At 54.9% G+C, this 23,744-nt stretch overlaps 11 protein-coding genes across 11 annotated transcripts; 6 read left to right on the top strand and 5 right to left on the bottom strand.

Annotated features, from left to right (window-relative positions):
* Positions 1-5,223: 5,223 nt before the first annotated feature.
* On the bottom strand, positions 5,224-5,881 carry BAUCODRAFT_332812 (uncharacterized protein). The gene has a single exon (XM_007683714.1). The coding sequence runs from the start codon at positions 5,730-5,732 to the stop codon at positions 5,367-5,369; it is 366 nt and encodes a 121-aa protein (XP_007681904.1). The 5' UTR covers positions 5,733-5,881; the 3' UTR covers positions 5,224-5,366.
* Positions 5,882-7,235: 1,354 nt separating this feature from the next.
* On the bottom strand, positions 7,236-7,643 carry BAUCODRAFT_332766 (uncharacterized protein). The gene has a single exon (XM_007683713.1). It carries the CDS (start codon positions 7,516-7,518, stop codon positions 7,306-7,308), a length of 213 nt encoding a protein of 70 aa, XP_007681903.1. The 5' UTR covers positions 7,519-7,643; the 3' UTR covers positions 7,236-7,305.
* Positions 7,644-12,031: 4,388 nt separating this feature from the next.
* Positions 12,032-13,732, top strand: BAUCODRAFT_332772 (uncharacterized protein). The gene is made up of 2 exons (XM_007683712.1): positions 12,032-12,776; positions 12,830-13,732. The coding sequence occupies exons 1-2, from the start codon at positions 12,413-12,415 to the stop codon at positions 13,456-13,458; spliced, it is 993 nt and encodes a 330-aa protein (XP_007681902.1). The 5' UTR covers positions 12,032-12,412; the 3' UTR covers positions 13,459-13,732.
* A 721-nt stretch (positions 13,733-14,453) lies between these two features.
* BAUCODRAFT_332734 (uncharacterized protein) lies at positions 14,454-15,082 on the bottom strand. Its single transcript, XM_007683711.1, has one exon. It carries the CDS (start codon positions 14,961-14,963, stop codon positions 14,565-14,567), a length of 399 nt encoding a protein of 132 aa, XP_007681901.1. The 5' UTR covers positions 14,964-15,082; the 3' UTR covers positions 14,454-14,564.
* Positions 15,083-15,408, bottom strand: BAUCODRAFT_332733 (uncharacterized protein). Its single transcript, XM_007683710.1, has one exon. It carries the CDS (start codon positions 15,385-15,387, stop codon positions 15,202-15,204), a length of 186 nt encoding a protein of 61 aa, XP_007681900.1. The 5' UTR covers positions 15,388-15,408; the 3' UTR covers positions 15,083-15,201.
* A 116-nt stretch (positions 15,409-15,524) lies between these two features.
* Positions 15,525-16,670, top strand: BAUCODRAFT_332647 (uncharacterized protein). The gene has a single exon (XM_007683709.1). The coding sequence runs from the start codon at positions 15,854-15,856 to the stop codon at positions 16,367-16,369; it is 516 nt and encodes a 171-aa protein (XP_007681899.1). The 5' UTR covers positions 15,525-15,853; the 3' UTR covers positions 16,370-16,670.
* A 900-nt stretch (positions 16,671-17,570) lies between these two features.
* On the top strand, positions 17,571-17,816 carry BAUCODRAFT_127473 (uncharacterized protein; the record flags this gene model as incomplete). Its single annotated transcript, XM_007683708.1, has 1 exon — positions 17,571-17,816. One exon carries the CDS (start codon positions 17,571-17,573, stop codon positions 17,814-17,816), a length of 246 nt encoding a protein of 81 aa, XP_007681898.1.
* Positions 17,817-17,898: 82 nt separating this feature from the next.
* BAUCODRAFT_332608 (uncharacterized protein) lies at positions 17,899-18,355 on the top strand. Its single transcript, XM_007683707.1, has one exon. It carries the CDS (start codon positions 17,982-17,984, stop codon positions 18,246-18,248), a length of 267 nt encoding a protein of 88 aa, XP_007681897.1. The 5' UTR covers positions 17,899-17,981; the 3' UTR covers positions 18,249-18,355.
* A 149-nt stretch (positions 18,356-18,504) lies between these two features.
* Positions 18,505-19,174, top strand: BAUCODRAFT_39782 (uncharacterized protein). The gene has a single exon (XM_007683634.1). It carries the CDS (start codon positions 18,517-18,519, stop codon positions 18,691-18,693), a length of 177 nt encoding a protein of 58 aa, XP_007681824.1. The 5' UTR covers positions 18,505-18,516; the 3' UTR covers positions 18,694-19,174.
* Positions 19,175-19,292: 118 nt separating this feature from the next.
* BAUCODRAFT_127471 (uncharacterized protein) lies at positions 19,293-19,649 on the bottom strand (the record flags this gene model as incomplete). Its single annotated transcript, XM_007683706.1, has 1 exon — positions 19,293-19,649. The coding sequence occupies one exon, from the start codon at positions 19,647-19,649 to the stop codon at positions 19,293-19,295; it is 357 nt and encodes a 118-aa protein (XP_007681896.1).
* A 2,354-nt stretch (positions 19,650-22,003) lies between these two features.
* Positions 22,004-23,633, top strand: BAUCODRAFT_332622 (uncharacterized protein). Its single transcript, XM_007683705.1, has 2 exons — positions 22,004-23,377; positions 23,448-23,633. The coding sequence occupies exon 1, from the start codon at positions 22,385-22,387 to the stop codon at positions 23,306-23,308; it is 924 nt and encodes a 307-aa protein (XP_007681895.1). The 5' UTR covers positions 22,004-22,384; the 3' UTR covers positions 23,309-23,377; positions 23,448-23,633.
* Positions 23,634-23,744: the final 111 nt, after the last annotated feature.

Raw genomic sequence — 23,744 nt, 5'->3', positions numbered from 1 at the left:
CTCCTCTATCATGTCGTGGCGTGCGTACGGACATGACTCCTCTTGGCTAGCTACTCATGCTCTCGTTTGAAGAGCGTGACAGTGACAGAAGATAGTATACTCGACAATTCTGCATGCACTTCTCGTGAAGCCTGTTCTGTGCCGCCTTGGAGATAGGTCTACCGTGCCTTATTCGTCTACATCGTTCCCGATTCAGCTGAAGACAGCTTATGTACGTAGAAGGGAAGCTAGGGCGCATACACTGAATGCCTCTCCAAGAGAAGGCAGGCCTGTATCTTCGTGCTCCACGTTGCATAAAGTTTGCCTAGCTGCTGCTGTTGTTGCTGCTGCTGCTGGTATCTATCTAGCGATCTCCAAGCTGGTTCAGCATGTTGGCTCGGTCGCGCCACCATCACCCTCGTCCAACCACCAGTTCAGACTTAAGCGTCGGGCACGAGCTAAGCCACCATTCATTACAAGGACGTTTGGCATGACCGGAACGTTCGGTAGACCTATGCCCACGGTCGTACTCTTGAGCAAGACTGTGTGAGATGTCTTGCTGGACTCAGCTCGCTTGGTTATATGGTCTCGATATTGACTGCGAGCTCGGTGGTTGCGTGAGGTGGCTGTGCAAAGCTTGGTTTGAGCCTATCGATGATGAATGCATCAAGGCGCCGGAACATGGATGAGAAGGTGATCGAGGTTTTACTGTGATAGCACACAAGGTGACGAAGCTCGCCTTCACAATCAACGTGGTAATCGAGCTCACGGCAGAGGCGGTGGTGCAAGCGGTCAGTACCAAGGCCATCACCGGGGCAGCGAGAGTCGAGAAAACTCCGCGCAGCATAATCTTGTGGTGAAGACGACGTGGTGGGTCTTTGCAAAGCAGTACAGGGAAGCGGTCAGAGTGGAGCTACAGACAAGTCTTGCATCAGTAAGCCTTCCAGGAGACCTCATAATTGGAGTACAGGTCCAGATATGCAAGCAAGTGGAGTCTCGGGTGCATCCAATGCTTGAAGGGATCGGATATTGAAACAAGTCTTTTCACTGTGTCCATAGATGCATAGCCGACCTGCTCCGGAAAGTCGTCCATCGAGTGTAAGACCGTTCGAGCGTATATTCTCAGTCCTAGCATGTTCGAGTCTTGTTGGAATGGGCCCGCTCTGTATCCGAGCATGACTACTGCGTCCCACGTAGTGTATGTGCACAATGCAGGGAGAGAGGTCTCCGATACGGAGCAAGTATTCAACGATGAGAAGTGGCTTTTGCTTGCACTGCACGGACAAGGCTCCATGGGGCGGGACGTCAGCAAGTGCTTGCCAGCACTGATTGACGCATGGTGTTTTGCGGGTGCGCCATAAGCAGTTAGACAAGTGGACTCAAGACTCTAAGATTCTGGTAGCATTGCTTCGCTGTTGAAGTGGTTTGTGGGCCGGTCTCAAGTGCGCTGCACATCCCCTTGGTTGTGCACGAAATCCTTAAAGGCAGTACAGTCTAGAGGATGAGAGCAGACTGATGCCGATTACCGCATCTGTGCATCAGCTAAGGCGCATCTCCCAATAGCATGCTCGGTATGAGTGCGAGCCTACCTAAGACGGCGCACATAAATGACCGCTACGAAGAGTAGGAGGCAAACGTCTCCCGGATTGCATGCACACAACAGTGCACACCGTGCGCTGCACTTATGCATGCCAGTGTCGAGTTGTTGGTGACATTTTCGAGGTTTGGCGTAGCTGCGGTCGAGGCTGATCTGAAGTGGGCGGGTACGCTGCCAGGCGGCTGTGGGTAACTGTTGGTACTGGCAGGACTGATGCGCCGCCTTTCTCACACACTAAGACCTAAGAGGCGAGCAAGCCTTCAATGGCGGTGTCGAAGCGGCGGGCTTTCAGTGGAGTGATCATAGTGCACGTCTAGTTTGGACGTAGAGATACTGAGCTCGGAGTGAGGCAAGCGTGCGGGAGGCAAGACTAAATAGAGAAACCGATGTCGACATGCATGACCGAAGTGACACTGCTCGTTGGGATGCAGGAGCGCTCCGGACCACGCTGGTACACCCATACAGCCCACTTACGTGCAGTGTCCCTGTGCTCGAACCAGATGCAACGCACGAATGGATGGACGCAACCTACTTGAGCGTTGTCGGGTGACGTCTGGCTCTAAAGCCGTCTCCATGCACCTTGGGCAAAGTGTAGTGGAGAACATCTGCTATGACAATCGAAATGGCCTTCAGGCTCTGCAAGATCATAAGGGGGCGCCAGAAGGGGGCGCCAGCGTACTTTGCGACTTACACTCGTGAGGCTCGCTAGGAAAGGGCCAACTTGCAGAGACTGCCGGAGAAGTGGTCGACACTTGGACCTGGGTGGTGTGTGGATGAGCTGGCACTATATGTTCGCCGGATGCACGTCTGCTCTTGCCATTCAAGGCGTAGCGACTGAGCAAACGACAACCCCGGCTTCGGCAAGAAGCGGTGCAGGTCGTGGGAGCTACAAGTGCAATTATTGCTGTTGATCTCTCTTGCTCGTAAGAAATACAACTGCTCTTGTCCAGGAGGCAAGCCTGGGTGACATATTATGCAAGACACAGCGGTACCGCTTGCAGATGACCAGGCCAGAAGAAATAACCAAGCCGCAAGTCAACCGACGTTGTCAAAGAGGCTGTGGCGGTAAACAACCAGAAGTCGGTACTGTTGCAGCATAGGGATGTGTCAGGACGTTATCCGAACTTTAATGGATGTATGGAAGCTGCTGCTGTGTTGTGCGTGGAGGAAGTGATGTTATGATGCGGGTGCTCCCGTCAGCGCGTTGCTTACAGAACGCCCGGCGCGCTTCTCAGATCCAACCAAGCCGGCTAAGATAGGGCTGCCCAACGAGTGTTCAGGACATCACTGGATGGAAGTCAAGCATCTCCGGTTTCACTTTCACTTTCGTGAGCCGAAGGGACGGTCTCGGCAGTAATGCTGAATGTTGTAAGTAGAAGTGCACCACCAGCAAATAGACAGCAAATGGAACGGCGTCACCAGTTTGCTTACGGGCATTGCGCACGTTCGACGTTCCTCGCAGATCTTGTAGAGCGTGCATTCGCCATCGCATGTACTCGTTCCGCGAAGTACTCCATTGACGGTGTGATAACGGTTGACTATCTCGTCCACCTTGAGGAAAAGAAGTCCTACAAAGCTGGCGGCGAAGATGAAGACGCAAGTCGTGCACAGGTGAGTTCTCGCGCACTAGACGATTCTTTAAGCGCGCTACGGGCTCACAGCACGGCTTAAGGCTGCTCGGCCTAGAACTTCACCCTGTTGGCAACATTCTATTCCTTGTTTCATCATACTATCAGACAGCTACCTTGTAGGTGGACGCGGCTGTGGATGCTTTGCCGGCCTGGCTCCACGTTCGCATTTCTCCTTACTCTATGATCAGTCGAGCCATAGTCACACATCTACCGCATGGCACCATAAGAAACCCGCTCTACTCAATGGTTTATGGCACATTTATGGACGAGCCAGAATGGAAGAGCTCTAACTACAGGTCCAAGTATGTATAGATGTCTCGATGCCCGCGGGTTGCTTCAACACTCTGAAAGGTAGGTGGTGTACGCATTTGCTCATCTTGGTCTTGGGCCGATGTGGGACTGGGCTGAAAGCAAGGCGTGATCGACCCTGGCAGATGATTTCGACAACGAGGACAAGGTAACGTCTACGTGTGTCTTGCCGATCATAGAGCGGGTACCTGGCTTACCACTGCAAGCGTGAGCGATCCTAAGGAGCATGTGGAAGTGGGCCAGGTGCGAAAGGCGTGGATCTCCCTCCATCTGAGCATCGCGCACTCCTTCGGTGTATGTAGGAAAAAATATCATAAATTCAGCTTGTATTGCAATGTTGTTCTCTGCATCTACTTTCGCCCTCATCGAGTGTGGTGCGTGTGTGCCACTCCGCTTATGTGGCAGCTCTTTCGCTGGCTAGGCTAGACTGACCACATGCGTACGCTCAGGGCAAAGGACATATCTTATGATGTTGCGACGCTCTCGACTGGGTAGACGGGCAGGCATGAACCGACGGGTTGCGCGTAGGAAGATTAGGCGTGTTGCGGGGCTCGGAATATGTTCGGAACGGAGAGGCTTTGCTAGCTGTGGGGTAAGAAAACCGCGATCACTTCGCTTTACGCATTCTGCTGCCCCTCGATCTTCGCTGCCCTCCGATCTCTGCTGCCCCTCGCTCTGCCCCTCGCTCCGCGCTGCCCCGCTGCCCCTTGCCTGCGCTGCCACTCGCACTCCGCTGTCACCCGAATTGCCCTTGGGACGCTGTTTCACGCATTGAGGCACCGTAGCTTACGGGCGATACAAATGTGTGTCACGAATTGCAAGAGCTAGCAGCTAGGAGATGTGTGAGAATGTGTGTATGTGAAGAGGAGGCGCCGCGAGATGTACGCCAGTTGGCTCGCCTCCATCCAGCATGTTTGGTGACATTTCTTGGAGCCTGTCGCCTGCACTAGGGCAGCGCCGGTGTAGAGTGATCCTGGGTGCATCGCATGGGTTGACAACCCGAGATCATAGCCAGAACGTGCTCGCTGACGGCGAGAAGATATTCGATTGAGAAGAAGACTCCGACGGCCATGAACCAGAGCACACGGTCGCGCAGCATCTGCCGCTGACTCACAGCATTGCTAAAGACGCGCGATCCTTGGCCCATTGAAGTCGCAGCGATTGAGGTACAAATGGAGGACGAGGCTCGAGGTGTCGACATGCTATACTGCGCTCGGCTACTCTATCTCTCCATGGCTGGCTTCATTATTCACTATCTTCGGCATTGCTGATGCGAGTCGCACAGTTATGTCAAGGCGATGCCCTTCCAAGCGAAATATGCTCCTCAAGTAACACAGATTTAGTCGATGGCGGTCATCGCGTTCCTAGCAATTGTGGCGGTGGGACACCTTTCTGCGGCGGAGACGGCGCGTTCAATGTTGCCAAAGCGTATCAGCAATCGAAGAACGGTAGACAGGAAATGGATACTGACCTATGCGCATCTTCCGTTCCTTTCATGACTATCGCTGTCCGAGCTTTGCTTTGCCACCATCAAACCAGGAAAGCTTATGGCCGTTCTACTTGATGTTCTCAAACGAAAGCCACGGCCGGTCCGCTCTATCCACAAGCAAGACAAGGGAGCCTAGCATCGTGGAGTTCTATCCTCATCCCTTGCCAAATCCGAGAAGTGGTCGCAGACTTCAGGCTCAGAAGCATGGAGAGGAGGATGACTGAAGTGATGAGTACATTTGCACGGTCATGACGGTCCTGTTTCCCAATCACTCCGTGCTCAGACCTTCCTATTGGCCGTCATACTCCGGTAAGACGACACTACGGATGGCCAGCAAGCCTCCCAGCCAATCTGACTTGGATTAAGCAGCAATGATGCTGGCGCATATGAGACGTCTAAGAGATACTCTTGGAATGTTTGGGAAGTTCCCGTGGGACTCTGCTGTCGTTGGCCCGGTCTTGCAGTTTAGGCTTGGCATTCGCGCCACGATCGCGGTGAAGGTTGCAGCGACGGCAGCATGGTTCGCCTGACGTGTGCGATGCGAGATGGCCGGTTCGACTATTTCGAACCGGGAGAAGCTACTGCGATGGCTGGTTATGATGTTCCGAAGCCTCGCGGGCCTAATGTCACCGTCTCCCCACAGCCACCCTTTCCGCTTTAATCGCATTAGGGATGGCAGCCAGGTGTATGCTGCGGCTGTCTGCTCGCGGCTAGCTACATCAAGCATTACTCCAATCCATTAAGCCACAGCAGGGAGCGAAGCAGCCAACTCCACCTCTCCGTGCGCCCATGACAGGTAGATAACTCCGATCATGGTGATGGAGGGTCTCGCAGACGGCGGCCGAGCCCTCATCCTTTGCTTCTTTGCCGTTCTCTTCCTTAGCACCAGCCGGGACAGAACGGCAGGCGCGCCATTTGGCTGCCTTAATGGGCGCAAGATTCTCCGCAGTGCAAATGTGCACCTCTAAAGAATGAGAACTGGGAGGAAACCGCTCAAAGCACGTGACCGGGAGGGGAACATCGTTCACGCACACGGATGCCGGCGAACGCGGGAGCTGTTGTGACGTCCTGTTGTCTGCGTACCAGGACTGCAGATCAACCGAGAGCTTTCAAGAAGTGAGGAAGAACCAAGGCGAGGGAGAGCAGGCGTGGGCGACGTGGTGAGGGACGGAGAGAGCCTGTCGGAAGGCATCGTCCGTAAGGTTCGTGATGCAGCCAAGATGGCGAACCTTGATAACATCAGAGTATAGTGGGGTCGTCCGATGTCCTCATGAAGCGCTCAGAGTCGCGCAGATAGAAGTACGACATAAGGATGAACAAGCCTGGCAAGCGTGGGTCACGAGGGTAGATGTGGCGCTGCAGTAACTGGCAGAGTAGATGGTGCCAGATGACCTAAGATTCGTGTCAACCTGAACATCCGCTCTTATGAAATCATCGTCCTCCGGATCGATATGGGGTGCATGCCCATGTCTCTACTAGTACCGCTTGAGCCTACGTAGGCAGCTGCAAGTCCTTCAGCTCGGTGACTTGCGCTCGTAAAATACTGTCAGTGCGTTCTTCCTCATCACAAACTGCTTTTTCATAGCCTTATCCTCTTCCACAAACGACGTCGCCAGCTCCTTCAATCGGTTACGAAAACGCCGGCATGTCAAGTAAACCAGTGCTTTCGACTTCAGCAACCGAGTGCGGAGATTCTCTACCATCATGAGAGCGTCTTCGGGTATGAGCGCGAGAACCGGGCGCCTCCTTGAGTGAGACCTCAAGGTCTTGCAATAGGCCAGGATGGGGCTCAAGTTCCTCGAGCGAACGCATACGTCTCTCGTGCTCGACGTCGGTCTGGTGGTATTGCTGCAACATGCCACGTATGAGCTGACAATCACGCAAGCAGCCTCTTACGGCCAGGCAAAGACAATGTGGCATGCAGGTCCTGCAGCTGGCGAGCCAAGTCCTTGTCCACTGCTGCGGACGGATCGAGGAAGCCCTCATGCTGTCGCCACAGCGATGGCGGTTTGACCAACTTCTGAAGAGACGTCCCATGCTCAAAGAGCCTTGCTCAAAAAGTCGCGCCAGAGCGGCGGGTAGATGAACTCCGGTGAAACGAGCTTGCATCTGAGCTAGTGCAAACACAACGCACTAGGTGCCCCAGCTATTAATATCCCTTTGACGCAGAATCAACTGTTAAACCTGTCAGCTTATCCATTGTCAAGAGCAGTGATGTAACGGTGTCCCTACGTTTGGCCGAAACTCCGTCCACTCATAGCCCGGGGCGAGATGGGCGGTAGGCTTTGCACGCGCACATCTTACGCTGTCAACAAAGAGTCGAAGTGCAGTGCTGGCGAAGGCGTACTTGTCCTCAGACTGCATGGATCGAACACTTCGAACGTATCTTGCTCCAGATGTAGTACAGCGATCATCCAGTGCGCTATACTGCTCCAATGAACTGGCACAATGAGATGCTCGGGTGACGGTTGATCGATCCTGTACTTGTTCGTCTGCTCCCTCAACACGGGCATCCTTGCCTGAGACAACACTTCTGAGTTGATGCAGTGCTACGCGGGTCGATCTAGGTTCAGCCAAGCAATAACGGTCTCAAGCGCAGCGTTATTGACGTATTGTTTGAATTTGAGGGTGTCGATTGCTTCCTGCTCAATGGTGAGAAGGCCAATCACTTCCTCGAGCGGTGATTCACCACTGGGCGAGCGTGAAACGGAGGGTTTGCGATCGTTGGCTGCTTGGGCGGCTCGGGTGATGCACTGCCAGCGTCAGCAGTAACGTTGGTACCGCTGGGAGTAGGCATAGTGTGCGAAGGCATTTTGGCTGGCGCGTGTTGATCCCGCGAGTGGTGGGAGAACAGGGAGCCACAGGCGCGAGAGTCGAACCTGCAAAGTGGCGAACGCGCGTCGAAGCTGCACAATGACTGTGACATGCTCACGGCACGACGCTTGCAGATAAAGTGTTACGACAGAGCAGAACCGAGAGTTCGTTTTCGCGATGCTCGGTGATGGCAATCTGCTGGAGTGCCACCAGCTAGTCTTCAGCAGGCCTGGAAGCTTGGGCTCCGGTTGGTCGAGGCATGGAGGTAGGCTCATGCTCGACTTTGCAGTCCGAAGCGAAATGGTCGGGATATCTGAACGGAAGAATGTCATCATCGAACATGTAGCTTTGTTAGTGGTCAGCATTCATGTGCTGCGCACGCTCAACTTAGACGTCGATCAGGCTCGGCATGGGATCCTCATCACAATCGTTCGGGCTGGGCACAGCACTACCAAGCTTCTCCGCGGCGGGATCATCTCAATAGCGGCAACAAGCCTCTCAGGAGTGCATATATTCGCAAGCGCGGTGCAAGTCTTGTCGGTCACGTGAGTGAACGTCTCGCTGGCGGAGACTGGTTTTGTGGGATCTGGCTCTGTGACGTGAGCTGGTGTGTCGTCAATGGACTCAACCTCGTCTGGCTCCTAGACGGAGGCGCAAGTCTGTTGCGTGGCACGCAGCTTCGCAGATCTGAGCTTGGCCGTGACGGCTGCAGCGTCCGTAGCGGTCCAGTGAAAGCCCTCGTTACAGCCACCTCGTTCTGGATCGCGGTGCGCCGTGCTCGTCGAGCCTCACGTAGCAAGGGCCAAGCTTCCGCGAGGGTAGCGTGCTGGGTGACGGCGCGTAACTCTGTGAGGAAGCGCTCTGAGTTGAACGCAGCAATGCCGAAGAAGATATGGATGTGATGGGGACGGAGGTGCCAGTGCTCCCTTTCCAGGCCGTTGATCTTCGCAATATCGTTCCGGTAGGGCTTCGCGGTCTTTCGAGCGACGTCGTCCAGGATGTCGCAGCAGAGTGGTGGCAAAAGAGGCAGATAGTCAGTGACGGGAAGCCGCAGGTGCTGACAGCGCTCGCCGAGGTCGCTAAGGGTTCGAAGTTGACGCGCAGGAGCTCATTCTTGTATGCTGAAGTCAAGTGCGCGAAAAGCGTTACGGAGCTGGCCCTTCATGATGCGTGGAGGAGGTCATGGACATGACTGTGGTGGTTACGTCGGGACCAAGTGACAAGTCGAAGATCGTAGAGATGAAAGAAAGCGCGCCCACGGGGAGAGCGGTTCCGCTGGTGCGCTTCCATACTTTGCCACTTCTTCACCTTGATGATGCTCTGGTCAACAACGTATGTAACACGAGCGTTATCTTCGTCACGATAGTGTATCGTAGGTGGTCAGGAGGTTGAGCACTAGGCGCAGCAGAACGGTTGTATGCGTGGCATGCTTGAGAGTCTTGGTAGGAAGTGTGCACTGAGGTTAGACGGTGATTGAAGGTGTTGGTAATGTTATATGATTACCCCAAAGTCGCCAGCTTATATGTCGTCAGATTATGAAGCACGCGGTGGGTGGCTGCAACCGATGAGGTCTGGAGTTCAAGACCCGCTTCCATGTTGCGGTCTGAGCTAAGTTTCAGATCTGGACCTTGATTCTTAGCGCCAGATATGCGAGATCGGGCAACAAACGAAGGCATTAGCGAGGAAGATGCGTGAGAAGGGTAAAGCCACGTGCAGAAAGGTAGCATTAGAAACCGGAACAGTGAGCACATCGCAGATGTGCACCGGTTCGAAGCGCCAGTGTTAACAGAGCAGCCGCGCGAGGCGCAGAAAGTTCATGCAAATTGGAAGGGGTTGAGTCCTACATATCGCGGAGAACCGTGGTTAACGGCGCCGTGAGTCTCTTCCCATAGTACGGAAGAAGACTTTCTCAATTGGCCCGGGCGCACCAAGAGCGGGGTCTGAAATGTACGCAGGCTTGCTGCGAAACCCAAGATGTGCTTCATACCGTGAATTATAGGACAGAATGGGCACAGCGAGATGCAGGCTGCCAAGCCCGAGGCCAGGAGTGACGAGTGTTGCGGATCGGAAGTGACGGTGCCTGCACCTCGATGGGAGGCATGGCAGGCTGGATCCTAGGTGGCTACAGCTTCTGGCGAGTTACGGAAGATGGTTCAGAGGACTGCGTGCCATTGCGGAACTGGTGACGAGGGGCTTTGGCCGTCTGGCACCCGGCAATTCGCAGAATGGTAGAGGCACATTGAAGCTTCCCCAGTAATGTGTCCGCGTAGGCGCAGCCAACCGTTTGTTGCACGAGACAACCGGAGTACCAGCGACCTCTATCATCTTCTTCGTTATCCCAAGTTTGCCGGAATTGAATCCATTGCTGCATCGCATACTCCTTTACGTAGCTAGCGGCTTTGGCACTTGGACGACAAGTTTCGGAAGGCGTACAGCGAGAGAGCGCACTAGTTCGAGCATCAGCCAACGTTTGACGGAGCTGAAACCCTTAGAAGAGTCATCGCGTGCGGGTGTCGGTATGAGTCGTTAGCCGGGTGTAGGGTGTGCAGCCATTGCATCTTCTGCTGCCGCCGTGGCTAGCATTGGCGTAGGTGGAAGACACAGTGGAAGTGGTCCCTCATAGAATCTAGATGGACAATTGCAGCACCATAGAGAGGCGTGGATGTTCGGGGTTCAAGCATGGAGCTCACGGTCTCGGCTGCTCATATCTGCATTTTGTCATAGAGCTGCTCAGGACCTCCAAAAGCGGCAGATACTGCTGAAAGACACCCAAGGGGTCATGCGGCCATCGCGCAGCTCGACACTGTCTCCATCACCATGAAGGCATGCCAATTGGCATCGCGTCTCGATGTATCCCAAAAGAGAAAGAGGCAAGTAGGTTGAGGTGCGCAACTCAGCTGAGCTGGTGACGCTTTCTGGGTCGAAAGAACTGCGAGTCATTTCCGAGATGATCCGCAATGCCAAGCAAAGACGATCCGCGCAGCTGTTAGGTCAACCCTTTGAAGCATGATCTCTTCCGCCGTTTGGTTGCGACTCCAGATGTCTGGTAGCACTGAGCTCTTCCATCAGATATTGATGGAGCGAGAGAACTGCTACTTTCGAACACAGCGCCGCACAGAGTCTCAACGACAAGCACAACGATCTGAGTGATGGTCACACTTTAGCAAGTGCGGCACCACAAGCCATGAGTGGCTCCACTGGCTTAGAACGCTCTTGTGCCTTTACGTCGATCAATGAAGTGCATGCTACGGTTCGACTTCTTGAGCTAATGCTTGCGCTGCTGGGAGCCGGCGCTCGCGGGTTGGGGTAGTGGTGATGTTGCTCTCTACGCAGCTGATGCTCCTTGACGATGCGGTACCCGCGCCGGTACGGATATTGTGGCGGACATGCTCGATGTTCTAAGCTTGACAGTATCGCTCAAGCCACGCCAGCATATGGCGCCTCCTTTGTCGAAAGTAACCTTCTCCATCAATCGAAACCTGTCGACTGCGGTCGTGCACGGATGTGGAGTGAACAGTACCGGAACTGGCGTGTTTGAGTCTGGGGAGCTAAACACCGTTTCCCTTGCAGGAGTGACTGGCGAACAGGCGCTGCATGCGGCAAGCAAAGGCTGGCTCCCACGGTCCCATGACCAGCATGTACAGAGCGAACATATTCAGCGCTGTCCAGGACTTGGTGTATTCAAGCATCGTGCGCCACTCAGCTTACCAAATAGTTGGCCGAACAGCAGTCAGCCTTCGTGCTCCGTCAGGCATGATTCGGAAAAAGACCTCCCGTGGCGCTACACCGGGCCCGGATGCGTAGGCAAAAGACCGCTGGCGGATGGTTGAACAGCGCATAAGGTGTACGCTTGTGGTAGCAACTACGGCAGCGTACATGCTTGCCGTGGTCGGCTTCGAGGGCCCAATGGCTGCGCCCATGGTCATGACCCAGCAGGCTTAGGTCGACAAGCCTGGCGAGTTCAATTCCGGCCTGCGTTCGAAAGCAGCAGCGACAGGTTTCTTCTGCCCGCTACCTAGCCTCACAGCGGCCATGCCGATGAAAGGGCTACTCCAGTCTTCGTGCTTAGCGGTCGGGCAAGCGCGTGTGAGGGATGTCGCTGATTCCGTGCTTCCATAACGTCCGCTTAAAAGAGTTGCTCGCGACGAACGCGCAACAGTAAACCTTCACGCCTGTCACACTGAAGCGGATGCAGCTGATACTGAGCGGGCGAGGCTCTCCCTGGTTCACAATAGCAGACCTTCCCGTCCAGTTGGGAGCAGATCGATACGTTCGTCGTGGTGCTACGGAGACTGCGGCAACGGGAGATGACGGCTGGCATGCCTCGGAGAAGGGATAGCAAGTGACGCTATTGAAGACAAGAAGTTACATTAGATCGTCACGTGGTTGCCTCAACAAGCGCACAAAGTGGGGCGCCTGCCGTTCGTTCGCGCCTGCCATTGCTACTGCGACGAGATACGTTCAGCTTTCCAGTGTCTGCACCACTTCTAACAATCCGACACCAACACTGTGCTTAGCAACAGCGCCACGGAAGAAAATCTTCCTATAAGCCAAGCACAGTTCACCCTTTCGCTGCCGTCAACGACCTCCACAATGACGAACTACCTCGCGTCAATCAGCACCTGGGTGGGAACCATCATCGCTGTCTTGGTGGGTTCAGCAATCTACGATCACTCCACCTTCGTTCTCCCGCCAATCCCACACATCAATGTGGAAGTGGATGCTCAGCTGGATCTCTATGTGCCTGTACTCGCCGACCGTGTCGCCGAAGCAATCAGTCAGCTCGTGTACGACTTCACCTACGACTCGACCTTCTTCATGACTGAATATCTGGACTCCATCGCAATCGGCATCGGCTTCCTCATGATAGAAGCGACTGTGGTCTACTTCGTCTCAAAGTCAGCCCGCCGTCTGGCGGTCAAGAAAGCTGGCTACGAATTTTGCAACACAACCATCAGTAAGTTCAGAAACGTCAGCGCTCCATCGTGCTTTCTAATGTTCCTTACCTAGAGTCGATTGTGTTCGCCCACTCAGTCGCGCTTTCTGGATTCCAGCTCTTCAGCATGGTGACCGCCTTAGACGTTGTCTTCGACTACATTTCCGTTGCCGTAGACCACGTATTACCGAGGTTCTATCATCTCTACCATCAGTTCGCGAACAGCGCTGCTGTTACATACGCCCACGACAAGACCGGCAAGTGCTTTAGGTGGGCGCAGGAAAAGCGCGGTCCTGTCACGCTTGTCCTAACGTGCATATGGACTCGGATCGCCGCATACAATGTGGTGGTCGTCCTCCCCGACAGCACTCGATTCAAGGAGACGCTCAGTGCAGCTTACCTGTGCTTCACGCGTTGCGTGCAAAGCTTCGGCACAGCTTGCCGAACCTGCAAGCAGAATGTGGTCGCATGTGGACTTGGCTCGATGGTCATGCTCACCGACCACCTGTCTGACGTCGCTGACTGGCTGCGTACTACCGCTGCGCCTGTGCAAGTGAAGGCCCAAGGCTGTGCGGCTGTGCAAGCGAAGGTCCAAGATTGTCCGGAGGTGCAAACGATGGAGGCACCGAGTCGCAGCGTCACAGGCAAGACGAAGAAGTGCGTTGAGAAGGACGGCTTCGTGGTGGTGCATGGCGCTCGCTAGTGGCCACCTTGACTGACTGCTTGCTGTGTGGCCCGACCAACGACTGATTGCGAGATATGGGAATCCGTATGTTTTCATGAGGCGTTTGCCGTATACAAGCCATTTTGAAGGCTGACAGAGCGCGTGATGACGGAGTGGAGACTTCACAAATAGGGTGCTATGTCATGGGCAGCACACAATCGCTGCTACTTCCTTTCATCTCTAGTCACAGAGCCATTATTGCCTCTACCTCTTCCAGCTTCACTGTCTCTGTCCAGAGCCTCAAGATTGGCTAAAGCAAAGCCCGGTCTTGGCGGGTCTCCAATGACCAACATTAGCACAAGCACCTAAACGGCCGTTGAAAGGAACACCTTCGCGAGCAATCAGCTACGTCACCGACAATGCAGCCTGCCAGAGTAACGGCGCTATCAGGTACCTTTCCACATGTCCAGCACTTTGCAGCGCACTAAGTGATCAGTCTGCAACATGAAGCGACACGGTCGATCATGCCGGACGTCGTCCTTGCTCAGCAGGGTAGCAAGACATGTTATTGCGCCCTTCAATGAACTATGCCGCAATTCACACTAGGCCGCTGGGTGTACTTACGGATCGATCGTTGCTACTCGCACGGAATCCTTCACCATCATCTCCTGCAGCCTCCAGTACCCAAATGCTCGCACATTCGCAATGTCTGCAAACCATATCGGCTAAGTCTGGCCGCCTCGGTTCTGCCCACTGACAAAGTTACTTCTGCCACCGCTGCAAAGACGACTGCTTCCTTGCTACGGACCAGGTTCAGTTGGTCTTCGTGCGCTATTGCTGGGTGCCGCCGTAGAGGCATTTCTGTCTCCAATAAGCTATGCAGCGTGACGAAGGAACTTGGTGAGCGTACCACCTTCAGACTAGCACCACCATCTTGTCTGAAACTCTAATGAGATCTTGGCTTTGAGCCGTGATAAAATGCAGAATAAAGAGCAGTGTTCCAAAACCGTGCTCGTTCATGATGCGGCATTGACCCGCCATTCAGCAGTTACCATTTACAGTAAGTGGCATCCTCCGATACCAGGTCGCAGCAGATGTACTGGGAATTGCTCGCATCATAGTTTGTGACGTCGATGCGGTAGCACTCAAGTCTGCCATGGGCGTGGAATAGACGTGGAGGTCCTGGAAACGGCGACCGTCGCAGGTGCACTGAAAGATCGTAGACAATAGCTTCGAGGTGAAAGCAAAGGGATGGCTTCTTGTCTTCCACGCTCGCTTAAAGTACCGCAATCAAATGCTGAGCGCGCGTTTTGGGTTTGCTGGCAATAAAAGTCCAGGCCAGGAGCAGAATGGATGACACAGGCTAGCAGTTTCCAATGTCGCATTGGCTGCCAGCTCCGGTAGGGCGCAAGAAGCCGTCCTGCTTGACGAGCAGCATGGCTCATGAGAAGAAATTGCGCAGCACGATACGACCATGTGGAAGGTGGAGGAGGAATCGGACTGCATAATCTGGTCTTCTGGCATGTTGCCGGTGTCGTGCGCATGACTGAGTGCACGGATGTGGCTCACCATGGAATGTCAATGCAAGCGGACACGCATTTCATATCAGCAATGCTGACTACTGCAGGCTCGTTCATGAGTTGGGAACATCGAAGTGGGCAGCAGCCTCAGGATTCTATCAGCGGAGACATCAAACTCCGGTGACAGGCATATTGGGCAGTGTGGTTCTTGCAACTTCGTCGTAGCTATGGTCCGGTACGGCGGCCGTTGCTGTCGTAATGCCTACAGAGCGTGACGGTGCCGGAGAAGCAGTGGTCTGCGGGCGGTGATCAACCATGACGGGGATGGAGGGAGTGCTCTACCAGGATGGCCTTGGAGCGAGCGTACAGCCGCATATGCATGTACTGCATAATATTGTAGCGAGCGGTGTTGTGGCGGGAACAGTGTGACAGAACTGTGGATAGGCATGCAGGTGTCACGTGTGACGGCCATTTACCTCGCCTCGAGAATCGCATGAGTCATGACAATCACTGACTCAGATTTCGACTTGTATGGGTGAACTGATGGGCGCGCATTTGCCCGCCTGCAACTACATGCGAACCATCTATGCTCCGAGAGTCCCAACACATGTTGTGTATTAGAACTCTTGATGACTGCCACGCCACGTCCGCTTGACGTTGCAGCGGCAATACGTACCAACCCTCATTAATGGGCAGGAGCTGGAGAGGCAATGCCCTTACCTCTGGCCTGCTCATGCAGCCTTTGTCCGCCCGCTGACCGCCGCTCCGGTAGCAAGAGGTTGTGGTCGCCTTAGCCATCAAGTATGCCTCGCAACAGCTTGACCAACTCATCATTACATTTGAAAGTGTTGGGGGTGCCATCCACCGCTTCCACATAGTATCGAGACGGTACGATTCGTGAGTGGGACAGGAGTATGGTGGCGCCACTCTCGCTTGGCCTCCTCAATACCACCCACAACCAGTGCCAGGCTGCCCTTGCGACAAAGAGCGTACGACATAGCATACGATCGCCGCCGGCAGGCCTGGCCGCCACTGCGGAAATAGCGCGGCCTCCTCTAGCTCCTGACTGGAAAAGGGCACGGGCGTGCGCCACAGTACGCAGCGTCGACGTGGCCGAGGATGGCATCGGCGTGTTTGCCACCGGGAGGATGTACATCTGTGCGTGGACCCACGACGAAGAAGGACCTTCGTCCCGCTCGACAACTTGTGACTGCTCCACGACAAGCGTCTGCTTGGTAACGGTACTGCTTTCTGACTTCTCTGCAATGCTGAGCATTACAATGTTCATACTCTCGCTTACACTCTCTCTTTCGCTGCCTTTATCTTCGATCTTGCACAAGTTACCGGCTACTTTCTGTTACCGTGCGACTGCCTCGTGCTCTATCTTCTACTGCATCTATCCTTTCGCTCACTTGCGTATGCCGGTATAGCACAGCCGCATCTAAGCGTCGCGTCGCCAACAACACAACGCATCCAGCCTCGCTCTTACCCAGCTCTGGCAACGGCCACAGCTCACACAAAGGCCGTATCCCAGTCAAACGCGGCAATCGCTGTGGCAGGCGGCATTGCACACTATCAAGGTTCTCAACATCCTCAGTTCAGTCTACCTTACCCTATTGGACCAGCGTGCCAAATACCCATCGGCGCACTTCGCGGAACTGCCTGAGGCGTGGATATCAGTACCTTGTTGCATCCTGCAGTGTGATGTACATGTTTCTGGCAAAGACTTCGGTAACTGGGAAGGAATGTGGCGGTACGCGATGCACAAAGTTTTCAACGAAGGTGGCATAATTTGCGAGCAGTTGGCTGAGATAAGGTTTGATATCGTTCTGTGAAGTGTATGCGTTCAGGGAGCTAAGCTGACTGCTCGCTGGCGTGCAGGCTAGTTAGCGGCGTAAGGTTACGGCTGTCAAACGAACAAGGCTTCAGGAGATTGCCGCTTCTAAAGCCGGTGCGTACAGGTGGTTGTTCAAGATGGCATAGCATGCTGTAGGCTAACATACGCACGGCATCCTGCCCACTCACCAATTCGCTCAATCACGTTCCCATCTGCAGATCGGAATGGCGCAATGTCTGCGCCGCCAACCGCGATCGCTGGGCAGCTCCGGGCCTGAGGAGCCTGAGCTCCAAATCGGGCGGTGTTTGTAGCGGCGCAGACCCCGGATAGACCCCAGACAGCGTAGACAGCACTCCCTGCACATCACAATAGTGATCTGCAAGCCCAAAGACGCCAAACCAATAGCGATTGTACAGCTTGCCGCAGCATTCCCGCGCCAGCTTCCCAAGAAGGACGTTATCTACGGCATACAGGCTTCTGCGTACGAGCATACCGCAACCTTATCTTGACCGCCGATGTCCAATCTACACGTGAGGATCCATGTCAGAATGACCAACGGTAACAGGGTGTCGATGGCTTCTTAGTCGCACGCCAACGTACAGCTAGACAAACGGCGGCAGTACGAGCGGTTGCTGTCTTGCCTGCTCCGCATAAGGAATCAAACAACCTCTGATACCTGACTGCACCCAAGAATGCGACCTCAACCTTACTGCTCTCCCACTCACTCGTCAGTGTTGGAACGGAAGCCTCTATATACCCTCCTAAGCGGACAATGAATAGCTCCTTACACCAGAATGACGCAGACCAGCAGCCAGCCCAGCACTTGGACGACTCAGTCAAGTGAGATCACTCTCTCGCCCAGAGACCCGATGGGTATACTTCGTCACATTACCCTTTATGCAGGCCTGAACCAGATATTCGGCCGAGCCGACAGATGTTCCAGCCAGCCGGCAAGCAACAACCCAGCCGAGTACTCCATTGTCTCCCGTGAGCATGCCAACCTGCTTTCCACGAGATGGCAAACGAGCAGTTCCCGGTAATCGCTAGGGAAGTTTCGCTCGGGTGATTTCCGCTTTGGTGACAACGTTGTCCGTGCTCGTGACATTGCCGGAGGCGTGGTCGTCCTCTCCAATAGCTCCACTATTGCCTCTGCCAGCCATTCCGTGAACGAAGTATGAGCAAGCACTCAGGCTACACAGTCACATATGCTGACGACGACGACGGCAACTCTTCCAAGGACAACCCCGTCTACTAACAACTACATGAAGATCCTTTGCGTTCGTCTTGGGCCCGTCTACGTAGGAAGATTGAGCTGTGTTGTCGTGCTGAACCCAACCAGCGTTACACGGAACAGCCGAGCAACACTGCCAGCAGTCAAAGAACATGCCCTTGAGTACGACTTGCCAAGGCTGTCAGGAGACTCGTTCCTAAGTGCTATGAGTGGACAATCAAGCGAACGCAGCGGCTGGTAGGGTAGTGCGAAGCCAAAACCATGGCTCGTTGCAACCGATAATGGCTCGTGATGCGCCACGCATCCTAACGAAAGCGACTGCCAATGTATGATGGACCACCGAAGTCCGAGAACCCACGTCCTCAGCCAAATGAGGTTACGCTTGAGATGCAAACTCCACTCACGAGAAACCGGACGAAGCTCCGTTTGCGAGGCCCCAAGGATCCACTATTTCTATGACGAACGACATCAACATGACTTTCGCTTCTACGAATTCGACAATCTCCAGGATGTCACTGCCGGCGAGATTATCGATCTCCACCAACCGAGCTTTCGCAACATCCAGCGTTCTGAACCGGACAGATTTCCTCGCGAAGCACCGAAGGTTGACAGGTTCTGACGGACAAGTCAATCAAGCGCTCACGAAGGAAGATTTGCAGTCGCAGTCCCTCCGCCAACGCCGCTAACCCACTTTCAAGGGCGATTGAAGCTGACCTTAATTTTGCGGATTGGCTGGCGCAATCTTCCAGACCGATGTATGGAGAGATCAGGTAGCCGGAGCCCACGGTCACAGGCGTGCCTGCAAAGTGGGTCCGGTAAGAGGAGCGACTCCGTCAATCGACCGTTCGTGCCGGAGAACTGGCATTAGCGATGACTCCTCCACAAACTCCGCCAAATCACTATGAAGGGCGAATGAAGCTGGTTACGGACGTCCGGACCTGCCAGCGCATGCTTCCGCACAGAGATTAGGCGGGACCGGAATGCTTACTGTGCCCGAGTTGGACGCCAAAGCTGGGTGGGTACGAGCTCACGTTGCAGCTCATATACATAGCGTAGGCGTATCCTAACCCCAATCCTAACCCTAGTCAATTCCGTCGCAATATCCCGGTCAAGCGAGAGCGGGCGATATGACCGGTAGCCAGCCCAGTGGCGGATGGCCAAGCCGTATGCTCTGGCTTGGACTAGTGTCTCGGCAAAGCGCGGAGCTCTGCAAAAGACTCGGCAGAGAACAAGTGTCGGTTATTGTCTCTTGTTGCGCTGTTGAGGCGGTGCAGTGCGGTTTAGCCTAGTCTCGCAGACTGCCTGTGTGGCAGAGGGGATGTACAATGCCAAATATGCGGTAGGGCCAAAGAAATGCTGGCGCTGCAACGAAGCTCTCCATCACTGACTTCCGACGGGCTTCGGCACGTACAGGTATCTCAACGAGGTGCCCGACGCCCATACAGTTCCCAAACGGCTTTTCGTCATTGAAACTGGTAGACGGGAGCGCCGCAGGCGAAGTGGCTGCAGTTTTCTTGCGGCTGGTGTGCTTGCTGCGGTCGGCGAGCGGACTTTCCGAGAACTCTTGGTTGTTGTGGACGACAACCTCCTTCGAGAGCGGAGCCTCCTTACTAGCGCAGGGCCTTGATGCTCCTGGGAGCATGCTCGGAAGCAGCCTTGCGTTGCGCGTCAGCCTGGACGTTTCGCTTTGGCGCTGACCTTGCGTTCCGACTGCGGCTCACCTTCGTCGAGGCTGGCCTCGTCATTCTCCGCGTCCCCTTTGGCAGATGGGATAGAACTCATCAACAGGCTCTACTGATCCAATACGACCATCGTCACGGCGAAGCCGAGTCCTGGCACTCTTGCTGCGGCTGCGACCCAACGGCAGTGCAGCTGCATTGCCACTGCCCTTGAACTCCTCGTCGCTCTCCTCGCTGTCGTCGCTCATCCCCCGAGCCGGGTACCGTATTTGCGCCAGAACTGGAGTCAATGACAGTGGCAGGATTGTCAGAACCAAGAATGGCGCTTATGTTGGGATCCCGTTAACCGTAGCGGGAGTCAAGACGCATCAGCTCCACACTCAGTTGTCTGCAATGGATTCGCTAGCGACTCGCAACATTGGACGTACAATATCTCCCTCCTCCACAGCCGGCAGAATCGTACAACGCATGCTGCCGAACTCGCTTTTCAAGGCCTCGTTGATGGACCCCGGCAATTGCATTACGCCACAACTTTGATTCTAGCCTATGGCCAAGTCGCTGACCGCAAGCCGCTGGCGGTGGGTTACTAAGCGTGAGGTGGAAAGTGCGATGTTGGGCGTGTAAGAGCATGAACGGGTCGTAGCCCCGTATACCAATCGGCTGGAACTCGGTGGTGGCGGCGGCGATTGTTTGTCAGAAGGACGGCCTGCTGCTAGCCAGGTTGTTCAGCCCCGTGATCCAAGTCGGACCATGCCATCATGCTTTCAGTGGTCGCAACAGTCATTCACTCGCGACCAGTACCCAGCTGTTGATGCAATTATGCAGATAGTTCTTGCATTTTCTGGCGGGTAGTACTGGTGCGTTAGCGCGCCGCACTTCAACTCGTCCTGGCTCGGTGGCTGCAGTGCGCCAAGTGTTGTACTCGTAGCAGTGGACGGCGACTCATTGCCGTCTCAATCTTTGTCCGGTCAATCGCCTGCAATCTCAGCATGCAATGACCCTTGATGTGGCAATGCATGTCCCATCTTAGCAAATGATGCAGCACAAGCATAATACACAGCTAAGCATGGACATAGAGCCCTGGCAGAGCGGGCTACGGCTGCATCTGGGAATCCTCAGAACTTCCGGCGATGTATCACGTGATAGCTAGTCACGTGCTCAGGTCCATCCGAACCGCCAAATTCCTCCATCCGAGACTCTGCACCCCTTTCCAATCACGCAAACACACTACAAAAGCAGCTTGTGTTGCAATGGTCCACCCGTATGAGATCTCTTTCTCGTTGAGTGTGTTGCGAGTGCTGCTACTTCCCTCATGTGACACGATCAACTCGGAGGTCTGCGCCCGACTAAGCCTCGCCAACCTTTTCCACAGAGCTACAGATCGAAGTTGAAACCCCATTTACGAGCTGCGTTCATCGACACCTGGCGAACACCGCGAACATACTGCGAAAGATGCTCCCCTCTTGATCTGGCATGGCAGCTCCTGTCCCACGGAAGACCGCATACTTTCCATCTCAGGAGCTGTCAAAGGTTGTCAGGACACCGTGCCGCCGAAGAGCTAAACCCACTCAGTACCCTGCTCGCCGGACGCCACTTGTCTCTGTACGACAGCTATCGTGCCAGATATGATGCTGCTATTCGGGGAAGACTGCCGTGAACATGAAAGGCATTACGGCGTCAGTGCCCTCAGATCAGTATTGCTCAGTCTCTCGACATCGAGACAGCGTCTCCCGGCAACGTTGAGTCCACTGTCCTGCTCCGTCTCGGCCAACCTTCTGGCCTGGGTCTGTCTCTCAACCACAGCCGTAGTGCCAGACACGATTATTTCCATTGCAGTACCCTGCTGCGAGTATGTACCGCAGTCTGGCATTGACTCTTAGCTAAGTACTCGCCCATTCTCTTGTTTGTGTACCTCTGATACATCCACGATCACGCCCCGCTCAATCCTCTCCGATTCCATCGCCGCCTCTCTTTGTCCCACAACCATCTTCCCAGCAGACCTTTTCCCTGCATGAGCCGCAATGCCTACGGTCCACAGTGACGATGCCGACGGCAGCGACAGTGGCACCGAGTCCGAGAGTGACATCGACGATCTCGTCCCAATCTTGGTAGAACCTAACTCGTGCTCAGCTTCTCTGTATGAAGCCCAAGTCTTCGTGCTGCCTCTCTCCTCGCTGACATGCCACCTTCTAGCCGGCCGCTCCCGCATCTCCTGGTCTCCCGAACACAAAACAACCATCTTCGTCCACGGCATCACTAACCGCTACTCCTCTGTCAATCTCCCTAACGAGCATGTCGTCGCCGATCTATACCGTCTCCTGAACGCTCCGACAAGGGGCAAGCGCGTCATTCAGCTCTCGTCACTAAGGTCGTAGGAGCCGTCACCACTACCGTCACTGAAGCAACTTCGCCGGCCTGATCCAGCAGCGCAAAGAGGGCCAGCTCGGCCGTCGCAACGTCTACGGCGTCTCGTTCGCTCGCAGCCTCTACCATATCGTCGCTCAGCCCACCTTTCAGTTCCACCAGCTCCGGGACCGAGACTACATTGACACTACTTTCGAAGCATCTTCGCGAAAATGGGAGATGATTGCGAATGCGGCTTCTACCACACCGAGGCTCAACCTTATTGCCCGTACTACTCGCTTGCTTATTCTCACGCCGCATAGTGTTCAGCTGAACATCCCTCCGGTTATGCGTCATGCTCAGCTGCCGCCGGTCGTCCATATGCCGCCGGTGTCAGTGCCGTCTGCCTACCAGTCGTCTGCGGGCGTCCAGCAACACCGGCAGCAAAACCGCCCGCAAAACCATCACCAGCAGCATTACTCTCAACGGGCGCAGACGCAGTCCGTTCAAGGACAGCGAAATACGGTGCAGCAGGATCAGAACCTTCCTGCACAGGACTATGCACATGCCACGACAATCCTATCTCTCGTTGCGCCCCAGGCCGGTCTTGGCTGCATGTCCGCCTCCTCTGCGCACCATCGCTGGCAGTCCAATCCAGTCCCAACTCTCCGTACCCCGCGAGCCATTCTTGAGCTCCTGTCCGCCACTTCCGCGCAGGACCATGGGCAAGCTATCACGGGCTCGTCTCTCTGCCCCCTCCACCAAGAGGGCCTCAGTCGTGTGCCAACCACCCCTGCGCAGGCCCATGGACAGGGCATCACACACCCGTCTTTCCGCACCCCACAAGGCGGTCGTAGCTCCCTGCCCACCACCCCTGCGCAGGACCGTGGACAGACTAACACGGATCCATCTCTTCGCAACCCACGAGCCAGTCATAGCCGCATGCCCGCTACTCCTACGCAGGACCATAGGCAGGCTACCGTCACTGATTCATCTCTCCGCATGCTGCAAGTGGGTCACAGTCACATGCCCGCCACCGCTACGCACGACCATGGACAGGCTATTGCTGGCCCGTCTCACCGCGCTAACCAAGCCAGTCTCAGCCCTACGCCCAGTCGCGAGCCCACCATCACTCCATTCCCAGACAAATAACCGCCCGCCGCCTCGCCAACGAGTTTGCCGAGCGCGAGGCCTTCGAGATCTACGCCCGAGCCTTCTCCAGCACCCTCGATCACTTCTTGCAGGTCGAGAAAAACGGCGTCGGTGTCTCCACCGTTGAGCGGCAGGCTGCGAAGACCCGATTCGTGCTGGGGTGTCGGTATCGCGCTGATACCCCGTACCGTGCCTGGTACGTCTATCGTTCGTTCCGGGTGGTGTGGTATAAGTTCGTTACTGACGTAATCGTTTCGCGGGTGTAGGGTGCGTGAGAATATGGCTGAGCCGGAGAGTGAGGAGGAATTCTTCTAACCTTTGTTGATCGGCTGCCGTGACTGATGTGCTCCTTCGGATGGCTGACTTGCCCTCCTTGACACGCAACTCGCAACACAGTCATTACTGCAACCATGCTCGCTTGCCTATCAGAACCTCGGCCACCTTCGCCGTCCGATCCTTGGAGAAGATGCCTGCCATTTCTTTATCGACAGCATCATGTTAATCAGCATCACTCACATCTCCTTCTCTACTTCGGGACATTTGTGAGTCGGCCATTAACACGG

Source organism: Baudoinia panamericana, assembly GCF_000338955.1.
Source record: "Baudoinia panamericana UAMH 10762 unplaced genomic scaffold BAUCOscaffold_16, whole genome shotgun sequence".
Classification (NCBI taxonomy): Eukaryota; Fungi; Ascomycota; class Dothideomycetes; order Mycosphaerellales; family Teratosphaeriaceae; genus Baudoinia; species Baudoinia panamericana.
Note: the sequence above shows the minus strand (reverse complement) of the source record. Positions and strands in the feature narration are given on the sequence as shown.